Source organism: Mauremys reevesii, linkage group 2 (assembly GCF_016161935.1).
Source record: "Mauremys reevesii isolate NIE-2019 linkage group 2, ASM1616193v1, whole genome shotgun sequence".
Taxonomy (NCBI): domain Eukaryota; kingdom Metazoa; phylum Chordata; order Testudines; family Geoemydidae; genus Mauremys; species Mauremys reevesii.
This window is the reverse complement of record NC_052624.1, coordinates 197,630,045-197,642,293: the sequence shown is the minus strand read 5'-3', so window position 1 is coordinate 197,642,293 and position 12,249 is coordinate 197,630,045. Positions and strand designations below refer to the sequence as shown.

At 43.2% G+C, this 12,249-nt stretch overlaps 1 protein-coding gene across 1 annotated transcript in view; it reads left to right on the top strand.

Moving 5' to 3' along the window:
• Nucleotides 1–12,249, top strand: part of LOC120397312 (centrosomal protein of 192 kDa-like) — a 189,227-nt gene that overhangs the window by 93,936 nt on the left and 83,042 nt on the right. The window contains exons 32-33 of the mRNA XM_039523013.1: nt 7,886–8,795; nt 11,929–12,077. Of these exons, the coding sequence (XP_039378947.1) occupies nt 7,886–8,795; nt 11,929–12,077 (1,059 nt within the window). The remainder of the gene's footprint in view (nt 1–7,885; nt 8,796–11,928; nt 12,078–12,249) is intronic.

Sequence of the window (12,249 nt, the reverse complement as noted above, 5' to 3'; positions counted from 1 at the left end):
CGAGCCCCTGTACGCGGTGTTCCATAAGAATAAGGTCCAGCTCCCTCCCCACATCCTTCATTCCTCACTAAGGTGGTCTCCGCCTATCACGTGGGTCAGAACATTTTCTTGCTGGGTCTATGCCCCAAGTCCCATGAGTCCAGTGAGGAGCATGGCCTCCACACGCTGGATGTGAAATGGGCTCTGGCCTTTTACTTGGAGTGGACTAAGCTGTTCAGGAAGTCTTCGCAGCTGTTCATCGCCTTGGCTGAATACATGAGGGGTCGGCTGATCTCCACTCAGTGGCTCTCCAATCGGATCACCTCGTGCATCCGTACCTGTTACAACTTGGCGGGTATCCCCTCGCCGTCGATTGTGAGGGCACATTCGCTAGGCTGCAGGCCTCATCGGCTGCCTTTTTAGCTCATGTCCCCATTCAGGAAATTTGTAGGTCTGCCACCTGGTCTTCAGTTCACACGTTCACCTTGCATTATGGGATCGTCTCCCAGACCAGGGAAGACATTGGGTTTGGTAGGGCTGTGCTCCGTCCTGAGCGTTTGTGAACTCCTACTCACCTCCAACAGATATGGCTTGGAATCACATATTTTGGAATACACATGAGCAATCACTCGAAGAAGAAAAGACAGTTACCTTTTCCGTAACTGGTGTTCTTCGAGATGTACTGCTCATGTCTATTCCACATCCCGCCCTCCTTTCCCTCTGTCGGAATTGTCTGAAGAAGGAACAGGGTGGGGGGAGCATGCTGCGCCCCTTATACCATGCCATGGAGGTGCCACTGCAGGGTTTGCTAGGGGTGCTCCCCTATGGGTACTACTAAGGGAAAAACTTCCAGCACCAGTGCACGTGGCGAGCACGCTCACCTATTGTGAAATAGACATGAGCAACACATCTCGAAGAACACCAGTTACGGAAAAGGTAAGTTTTTTTTGCTAATAACTATTTAATTCAAACTTTTCCAAACACTTTGGGTAGGTCTATTCTGTGGTAAACCCATGACACTGAGTCTCGGAGCCCAGGTCAGCTGACTCAGACTTGTGTGGCTCAGGCTGCGGGGCTATAAAATTGCAGTGCAGACATTTGGGCTCGGGCTGGAACCTGGGCTCTGAAACCCTACCCCATCATGGGGTCTCCAGAGCCCAGACTCCAGCTTGAACCTGAAGGTCTACACTGTAATTTTATAACCACCAGGAGCCTGTCTCAGCTGATCTGAGCCAGCTGTGGCCAGGCTGCTGGTCCTTGATTGTAGTGTAGATAGCCACTTTATGAACTTCATACCCTCATATCTCAGTGTCTGTACTTTGACTCATCAACCTTTTATCCCCAGTTGGGGATATATCAGAGTATGTCTTCCTTATGCCACCGGATCTTAAACCCAACTTTGCACCCTTGGTACGTTACTCCGTGATAACCAGAAACTTTATGCTTAAACTCTGTACTGTTCACATTTTTAACATCATCTTAATAAAATTTTTATGCCTGCAGAAAAGAAGTTGAGAGATTTAACACCCTTGCTTTTTCAGTTGAGGACTGAGGATGCTCCAACTATAGTTTTCCAATCCTTTGAAAAATCTATCAAAACCACAAGAAAATTCTCCTTTTTTAACTTTAAAAAACAAACATTAAACAGCTTTTAAAAAATAAAAACAAAACAACAAAAAATCAGATCTTTTTATATGAGTTATAAAGGCAAAACACACTTTCCCCCATTTGCAAGTGAACTTTGATACAATTTCTCATTTGAGTCTTTGTGCTTCTGTATGTGTGCACTAGAGGATGAGCAAATGATGCAGTGGCAGTGTTTCACAGCAGAGTTTTGATTTATGTTAGACTATTTTTGTCTTAAATGTTAACTTTCTTCCATGTGTTTCCATAATTCTTCTCCTTAAACCACTGTTTGGTAAAATCAGCTTATTTTGTCTGTGGACAAGCATACTTTTCAAGTGACTGCCCCAACAAAATATGGGGTATTTTAGTCCTCCTCTCCTGGAGTCCTGAAAGTATCAAAGTATTCAGTCTACACTATGGGGTGAGAACTATTGATCTTGGTTGTAATCTTGAGGTTTTTATCTAGTGTTCATCATGCTAAGGTCCACAGATATGCAACAATGGGTACTTCACCCTGTTTACAGCTTGGGAGCAGAACCAGTCACAGGTATCAGAGGAATGTCTCACCTCCTGAAATTTTTGCCACTTTTATTTGCCTCCAAGGCAGGCTTATCTAATCCTCTTGGCTACAGAGCTTTTCTGATAAATGCCAGCTGTTGACTTCAAATTTCTGACTAGCAATTTGGCTAATTTGTAGTCATGTCCCAGGTCTGTACTTGGCTCTTAGGAAGTTTTTCCTCTCTGCTCAGTTCCCTCTTCTCAGGTCCTTCCCTGGCTGGTGCTGCTTCAGGGTGAGAGCTAAGCTGAGAGTCAAAGATAAAAGGAAAAGTTGGTGTCCCCTTGTTCTTCCCCTTCTTATCAAGTGTCTCATTGAAGCTTGGCCTTCCCTGTGGGCAAAATATAGTTTCCATTTAGAAGCTTAGTCTAGGCAGGGTCACTCTAGCCCCGTCTCCTAGCCCAGAAAGGAGCTAGGCAGGGTTAGAAAAGCCAACTTCAGCGCCTCCACCCCGTCTTTGAAGGGACTGATGCCAAAAGGCAGCACACCAGATGGAAGACTTCCAAATTCCCTAGAGTCCACACCAGCAGTTATGCTCCTGATTGCCTCCTCAACTGCCTCCTCCTCTCTCTTATCAGGCTGTGGTGGATGACAGTGGACGCAGCATGAGCATTGCCAGCACCAGAAAGTGTACAGTAAGGGATTTTTGGGTCCAGCTATCTATTTGCTGATACCTCTGTCACAAGACTCCCAGAGGTCCCCACTCATATTCCAAGATGGGGGCTCCAGAGGAAGCAAACCTATATGGAGCCTCTGCACTAAAGCGAGCGGGGGGGCAAAATATTGGGGAATCCATTCTTGAGGCCCTGAACACTGTGAAACAGAATTTTGTGACTTCCACGGACAAACAGTGCTTATGTATAGCTTCCCAAGGACCATGAGAGAGGATCATAATGGAGGCATCAGGATTTCCCACCACATCTAAGACTAGGAAAGTACAAGTGTATCATCCGCAGCTGCTCTTGTCCCCATCAGTTGCTACAAGTTGCGGTGTCTTGCCGTCACCACTACCTCATTTCCAGCTGGCTTTGAAATGGTGAGAGCCCAGATGTGGAAGCAGGCAGTAAGACCTTTTAGCCTACTATTTATTGTTTTTTAGCCCTACTGTCCTGCATTTTATAAGGTTATAAGGTTCCTCAGTGTGTACAAATCAAAATTCAACCAGGTGTTACTAGGAGACACGTAGTGATCTTCCTCTTGGGCCTGGGACACTTTTACCTGAAGGAGTGGTCTACTCTTTTACACTGGACAGACCTTGCCTAAATCTACTTTCACTTGGCACAAAAGCTATCCGGTAACATCAGACAGACACACACAGAGGGAACTCGAGGTGTGTTTTTTAAACTTAAAAATCATGGCATGAGGGCTTCTTTCTGACATAGTGGAATACAAATCAGTTTCATGCAAGTATATGGGGCTCTGCTCATTGAGAGCAGAATCCAGGCAAATCAGTTCCCAGTTCTTAGTTCTTCATTAGAGAATTTAATAGAAATCTGAGGCTTTTTGTGTAATTGGAAAAAAGGCTACTTACAATTCTTTTAGTGATTGCACGTGTGCATTCCACTCTTGGTGTGTGTGAACCCTGAGCACAGTTGTTGAAAATGTTTCCCTTACCCACAGTGCCTCTGCCTCCTCTCAAGCCTCTGCTGCTCATGCTCGCCGTGCGCAGTTAAAAAAAAGCAAAGCACCCATCATTTCTTTTTTTTTCTGCCTGTTGTGTTTGTTGTGTGAACCTATTGGTCTTGCTTTAACAGGTGCTCTCAACATGTCTTTTTTTATATGTAGTTACATATTTGTATAGTATAGTATTAGTGTTTTTTTTAGTTTTTTTTAATTTTATTTTTTTTCTCAGTTTCCAAGTTTGGGGTTTTTTTTCGGTTCTTTTAGCAATGCCGAGGAATGTCTGGCATGCTCAAAGCCCAGGCCTGTGTGGGCCCACCACACCCAGTTTGAACCTTGTTTTGTTTGAGTGAGTTGTTTTTTTGTTGGGGATTGGTTTCCAAATCCAGCCAGTCAAGCAGAAACCAAGAAAAACCAGGCTAAAGGCCAGGCTTTTTATTTTTTTTTTTTTGATGGAGACCACCTTTAGACCTTTTTTTTTGTTTCTTGTTACTTAGCACTTCAGCATCTATGCTGATCTGACCTCTGAGTGCTGATGCTGACTGCACTGCACTCTGCCACTGGCTCCCAGAAAAGCAGAGAGGCTCAAAGAGGGGGCTCTCTGGGTGAAAGGATGTCTCTCTGAATGGGGGTGTCATGTTAGAAGGGACAAAGTCAAAATCCAAAGCAGTCATCCATCAAAGCACCCATCCATCAGTGAAGTTGACTGCCAGGCAGGGGCCGGGCCCCTTAGCTGGGGAGCAGACTTCCCACAGGTGCTGACCCTGGTGCGTCCCTGTCCAGGTGGTGCTGTGTTATGGTGGAGCTATTCTGCATTGCTGCAGTTAAGGCTTTTTCTGCTAAGCTGTGCAGTTATTTGTGCAGTGGTTGTGCAGGAGCTTGCATTGGGTACTGGTAGACCACACAGCCAGGTAGACCTCTCAGACACAGAATCTCTCCTGAGTGTCCTGCTTCCAGTTCCCCAGTCATTGAGAGTGAAGCCAGCAGTGATAGCTCTCTCTTTGCTCTCTTCGGGACTCTCGGCACTGATACCCAGCACTGACTGGAGTGGCCCCTCCACAGAGAGGAGATGACTTCTCTTTTGATTGATTCTCTTATTTCCCCAGCTTATGAGTGTCTTGCCTAGTCTGTCCTTGGGTGTCCTCTCCTGCCTCCTTGGCCCTGGGGGGTGGGGAGGATTGGATTGATGGGGGGGATATGGGTGGGGGGTCAAGTGCCCTTTGCCTGGCTTCTGGAACCCATATGGGTTCCCCCCATTTCCACGTCTTCCCTAGCTCAATTGTGTTCAGTTTTCTCAGCTAGATGTGGGGAGTCATCTCATTGAACCTCTCCTGATCACTGGTACAGGGTCCAGTACCAACCTGGAAGAATGTGTTTAGGAGCATTCGGCAGGACAGCTAACAGAAGGCACAGCCTCAGTCTGTGCTGGCTTCATCTTCCTCCTATCCAGATGAAGCAGTTTTCTCAGGGGTATCTTCATCCCCTATTGATGACTACAGGGCTCACCAGGTACTCTTAAAAAGGGTAGCCTTGGACATTCAGGTAGAGTTGGTTAAGGAATCTTCTTGCCACCTTGTTGATATTCTGGCCTTGGGTGGTGGTGCCAATTAATGAGGCAATTTGAGAACTTACCAAGGCTCTCTGGTAAATTCCTCCTTACTCCCTCCCATATCTGCGCAAGCAAAGTGTAGATATTATGTGCCCTCATGGATTTTGAGAACTTTTATTCCCACCCTCCTCCATGGTCACTGGTTGTCTCTCTTGCCAACAAGAGGGAGAGCCAGGGCCAATAGGTGTCTACCCCTAAGTCAAAGGACAAAAAAGCTAGACTTGTTTGGTAGAAAAATGTATTCTGTGGCAGGGTTACAGCTTAGAATTGCCGGTCAGCAGGCTTTATTAGGGCTATATGACTAATATCTAGGATGTTGTTCTAAAATGTAAAGACAAATTGCTTGAGGATGCTAAGCAGGAGTACCTTTCACTGGTAGATGAAGGGAAGCTGGTGGCGAGAATGTGATTCAGCTGCTAGGACCATGGCCTCGACCATCACCCTGTGCAGGTACCCATGGCTGCAAACTGCGTGGTTGCCCCAAGAGGTTCAGCAGACAGTGCAGGACCTGCTACTTAAACGGTCATCCCTCTTTTCCTCTTGGAGGATAAACTTCATAGCTTAAAGAACTTCAGGGTAACTGAAGTCAGTGGGCATATATACATCTGCTTTGTCCAAGAAGCACAGTGTAGAAGTCTCTGCAGTGTCATTTTCAGGAAAAAAAGTCCTCTGCAATTGCAACATTAAACACTTCTGTAGACGACTACCCTGATTCCAGTCTTAGGAGGTCATAAACCACAATATTGGGACCTCACTCATACTTAAAGCTCTATTTAAACTGAACTCCTTGCAGAACTTATTATTTTTAAGTAACTTTCCCAATAGTTGGTACCTCTAGTTAGGTAAGTTTTCAAATTCAGGAGCTTTCTCTGAAGAAATTATACCTTTAAATTCAGGGAAGTAATTCTCTCAGCAACATACTATTGATTCCCAAAGTAAACTTTTTTGTCACAAAATTCAAAAAATATTCCTCATTCTGTCCAGCATCACAGCCCAATCCTTAGAAGCGCTGAATTTAATGGACAGAAAAGTAATGCATCTCTTAATGAGATCTCCTACATGGCCATGTTGCCATCAGTATGTAAGTTCAGCAGTAAAACAAATTTGTTATCCAATCTTTGTCCAATACCATGTTTTGGCAGACATCTTTATGCTATAGTTCCTAGTAAAGGTAAGCTGGGATACAATTTACTTCATTTGTGGATGTCCATATTTAAAGAATAATCCTGTTTTATACCCTGGAGTAGCATTTCTATGAAAATTCCACTGTGATGGATAAGAGGAAAACGTTATCCAAGCTTTCTAGACAGAAAATTTGATTATTCATCCCTTCTTGTCAACTGTTGAGAATAGGCCACTTCCACCTTAATTGAATTGGCCTCATTAGCACTTACCCGCCCCCCCCCCCCCTTGGTAAGGCAACTCCCATCTTTTCATGTGCTGTAATATATATACTGCTTACTATATTTTTCACTCCATGCATCTGATGAAGAGGGTTTTAGCCCACGAAAGCTTATGCCCAAATAAATTTTAGTCTCTAAGGTGCCGCAAGGACTCCTCGTTGTTTTTGCTGATACAGACTAACATGGCTACCACTCTGAAAAGTGATCATCTAGAGTCAGATAAAAAACTGACTTTTAAAGATTCAGGTTTATTTAGTTAAGGGAATCTATCCTTTGCTCTGTAGTAGAAGAAACTTGGGTTTATTTATTTTTTATTTATTTATTTAGAAATGCAGTTAGCACAATATGTACTTTAGGAAAGTGGGATGGAGTTACACTAGCCATGGAAGCTAACTTAACTGGTGGGAACTTGAGGAAGTGGGGCATTCCTCAGCAACTTACAGGTCTAGTTCTGTCCCCAAGTTCCAGGCAGGTGGAAGCACCTACTGTAATTTATCTGTGGACCTTATTACTAGAAGAAAGAGAAGTTTCAGAAATTTGGTTAACGTTATTATGTCAAGTGGCCCTGTAGATACTTCCAAGCAAAGATTCCTGTTCCACTTTTTGGTATGTACCAATGTAAACCCTAATATTTTTCGTATAATTAGGTTAGGCAGAATTCAATATTTACTGTCTATAATTTTGATAGATAATATTAATGATTATTTTAAGCTTTCCCCCTCCCCCTCAATTTTTATCTATTTTTAAGTTTTCGTAGTGGCAGGAAATTATGGTGAGGAGGTCAGACAATTATTTAATGACAGTAGATGTCGATATTCAAAAATTCAGAGCTTTATAACTGTTAAAACAGTGTCAATATCGTATGTCAAAATATACAAAGTAAATATCCTTATACTCTAGTTCTCAAGCAGCCTTTTACTTCTTTCTATCTGTAAATTTTGATTAAGGATGGAAATATTTTTTTTCATCAGTTTATTTACAGTGAAATTGACATTTACTGACCTTTACTGATAAAAAAACCAAAACTCATCCTTCCAAGCCTATCTATAACTTATAATATTAATGTGTGATATTTAACAACTTCTGTTCTAGAGTAATAATGCTAGTGAGTTGAGCACAACAATAATTCGATCCAGTCCAACTCCATTAGTAGAACAGACTACTGAAAAACCCGAAGACTTATCATGGCAAAGAAATAGAAGAGGAACATCACTAAACACTAGTCAGAAGAACGTGAATGAGAAACCAGAAGCAAGTGAGTCTACAGGTCCTAGCAGCAAACTTGAAGATTTAGTACCCAACCATAAATTGTCCAGAGAGTGTTTACCAAGAAGTGAAAATGAGTTTACATCTAGTCTTCCAAACACAACATCCAGTCAGAACGAAATGGGACATGTTAATCCAGCTTTACCAAGCAAGTCATGTGTTCTTCAGCCATTATCTGTTAATGTCGATACACCTGTAGCTTGGCAGGATCATACACACAAAACAAAGAAGCCAGGATTATCCTCTTTAAATATGGTACCCACATACAGTGCATTAGGTGTTTATATTCCATTAAATCAAAATACGTGTGGTGAACAGTATATTCCTGTTTCAAGCTTCAAATCCCATGGATCTGCCTGTGAGACTCAGACAGTGTCTTCTGCGATTCCCACGCTACTTACTGGACGTTCACTTGCAACAACAGCATTTGCTCAACAATACCTAGGAAACATGCAATCAAGTGGAAATGTTGCTTTGTCTCAGTATGGTGGCAGCTGCACCGGTTGTTGTCTTCCAGCAGGACTTCCTTTTTCTAGCATCCCAGCAGGACACGTTCAGAATTCAGTTACGGTAGGAATTCCTTTAGGTCCAAGTGTTGGGCCTGGATTGTTGGGTACATCTTCACTTTGTAATCCACACTCTGGTTCCTGGAACACGAATATTTTAAGTACAGAATCGTACATTGGGCAATCTGCTGGCCCTAATGGAAGCAAACGGTGGGAGCCATCTGGGTTTGGTAAGTTGTTTCTTTTCTAAACATCATGATTTTGTTTAAAATACTGCTACTGATCAAAACAGTTTAAAATGGTAAATCATAAACTTAATTTACCTCAAGAAATAGAAACTTTGTGTTTCATTGATCTACAGCTGCAGCTGTCATCTGGTTTGTTTCATATACACTGTTTTTATTCTTTTCCTCTTTATTTAAATTTTGTGTTAAATCAACATTTACTTAAATAGTATCAGTCTCTAAGATACTATTTTAGCTATTAGAAATACTAGGTCCTGGCATTCTTCTTCCTAGAGGATTTGGTAGGATTTTTAGGGAACATGAGTGGTGACATCATGGAAGAAACCTGCACTGCAGTTCTTCCTGTTTCCAGTTGAGTGAGTAGGAGATGGTAAGTCACACTCCACCTAAAATCCAAGACTCTGCATCCTGTTCTACTCCCATAGGACACTAAAAGTGCTGCAGCCCTTGGTTTCACCCTCACTTGCTGTCACTGCTCAGCCAAATACTTTCCTCTCCCTCAAGCAAAAAATAATTAAGTCCTGACTTCCCTTTCTGAAGGAAAAAAAAACACTTTTGTCTTTCACTGTACTCTTCTCCTTTCCTATTGAGAGCAGGAAATGGGAGCTCCTGACTTCACTTTTGCATACCTTCTGTTATTTTTTTGTCTCTGTTACGTTGCTGATCAATTGGAGAACATGGTTGTTTGAAGTTGCACAGTGCTCCCTTATAACATTGTTTGGCATTCGCCTGCTTTGTCCACTGCTTGCAGAAAGAGCAGCCGGTTGGAGCTAGCTGGTGGGGGCTTGGAACCATGGTGGACCGGCAGCCCCCTATCAGCTCCCCGCTCTCCTAAGTTCCCTGTGCAGCAGCTGCCCAGCAAGCTAACAATTGCTAGGCAGATCAGCTGTCCCTCCCCGCACTGCTGTGTGCTGCTCCTGCCCTCTGCCTTGGAGCAGCTCCTGGGAGCCTCCTGCTTGCTGTAAAAGGGGGAGGGAGAAAGAGGAATGCTAATGTCAGGGTGTTCTCCTCCCTCCTGCTCCTGTACCCCCATCTCCACAGAGCGGGGCGGGGGATGGAAGGGGGACAAGGCCCGGGATGGAGGGAGCTTGCTGGCAACAGCTGCTGTCTCAACTTGCTGACCTACTTAAAAAGGCAATGTACTTAGAGTGGAGTCAGCGTATTTAAAGGGGCAATGTGTATCTCCCTTTCTCTCACACATAGTGTGTCTGTCTCTCTCTGCCATGCTGTCTCCCCTCCCTCCATTTGTGCTGCCTTGTAGAGTGTGGGGCTACATTAACAACAATGTGTTAACCTGGAGGGCTTAGCCGAGTGCTAGTTCATCATTTAGCACCAAAGCATTCCTGGGAAATATCCCACTCTCTGACTTCACCACCCCAACCAAGCTTCACCATCATCATTGCTGTGTACAGTATTAAATTGTTTGTTTAAAACGTACGTGTGTGTATACACACACACTCTTTGGCGAAAAAATTTCCCTGGAACCTAACCCCTCCCATTTACATTAATTCTTATGGGGAAATTAGATTCACTTAACATCGTTTCGCTTAAAGTAGTATTTTTCCGAAACACAACTACAACGTTAAGCGAGGAGTTACTGTATCTTAATTGAATTTGTTCACAATGCCTTGGTCACCTTCCTGAATAGTTAATTAAACTTACTAGCCATTGATATGACTAGTTCAGTTCGTTCCTTTCAAAGTCCATTATGTAAATCTTAGGCTGATGCACTAAGTGTAAGCATTCTGTTTTCCAGATTCCAGGCATTGAGACTATTCTAAAGGTATTCCACCTCTGCTAGGGAATTGGCTCACCTAAATTTTGTCCTTGGCAAGTTTTAACATCTCCCTAGTCACACCTTTTTCCCATGCAATGAATTCATTTATACTGGTCTTAGTACAGATCTCTACTTTAATGTTACATTAATGGTGCTCATTTAATTTAATTTTCCTTTTAAGAGTGGGAGAATAAGGATAGATCGCTTCTAAATACAAGCATGTATTTCAGCTAAGGCAGCCCTAAAATAAAATTATGGTTGTTGCAGGCATACAAAAAGAGGCGATTTTCAAACAATTTCAAATCTACTGAACTCTTAAACAGCTTTAGTGTTAAGTTCTGTTGTAATAGGAGAGGTTTTTCAATTTAATGACACAAACCAGTCTAATTTGTGTAGTGATCTAGAACGGGTCTGCAGCCTCTGGCACGTGGCTCGCCAGGGTGCTTACCCTGGCGGGCTGGGCCGGTTTGTTTACGTGCTGCGTTCGCAGGTTCGGCTGATCGCGGCTCCCACTGGTCGCAGTTTGCTGCTCCAGGCCAATGGGGGCGGTGGGAAGCGGCGCGAGCTGAGGGATGTGCTGGCCATGGCTTCCCGCCGCCCTCATTGGCCTGGAGCAGTGAACCGCGGCCAGTGGGAGCCACGATCGGCCGAACCTGCAGACACGGCAGGTAAACAAATCGGCCCAGCCCACCAGGGTGCTTACCCTGGCGGGCCGCGGGCCAAAGGTTGCCGACCCCTGTTCTAGAACTTAGTTTAAAGAGTAGAAACCTAAAGTCGGCAGTCAGTTTTGTAATAAGTTATCACTTTAAGTACAGTAAATGAGCCTAATTAGCATTGTGGTGCTGGATGCTTACAGAAACACCTAATTTCCTGTAAGGTGTACATAATGAACCCCTCAGTTACTATTCCATTTGATATGAAACCTTAAGCTACAGTACTGGTTTGGGGTTTTTTGTTTGTTTTGGGGGGGGGGGGGGAAGTTAGCTTTAGTAACTGCATTTGGCACACTTTTCTTAAACATCCTCATTTTTAAGGACACTAGAATCTTGAACACTTAACTAATATCCTCAAGTTCACGGGGAAACATTCCCAGGAAATCTCAGACCAGTGTTAGTAATGCTTGGAATGAGGGTGTATTTGTCAAGCCAGGTTATGAACTATTTTAACTCCAGCCTATCAAATTGGTCATGGTTTATTTACCTTTATCAGGGTGCTCATGATATACTTGTATATACTTGATATACTTGTATATTTACAAGTATAAGTATCTACAATTGCTAGATACTTATACTTGTAAATATACAGATATTGGTAATTAATAGAGATGGTTTTCTTTCCTAGGACATGTGAGAGTACCAGAAGAGCTGAAGTTCCCCAATGCTTGTTGTGTAGGAATTGCATCACAAACTAGTCTTGGTATTTTTAATCCAACTGAAAGATGGTTGCAGGTCAGCATTGGAATTTTCAGTATTTCAATTAATGGAGAAAAGGTAAGCTTTTTCTGTATAGCTTTTAATGTACAGTGCAATGTTTCAAGTGCTAGGAACAATGACTATAGAGTCCTATGAATTCTTAAATTCTTTCTAAACTCGTCCCCTCCTGCAGTTTTAATGCATCAAAAACTTAAACTCCATTCCTGCTATTATGACACAAATTCCAGTG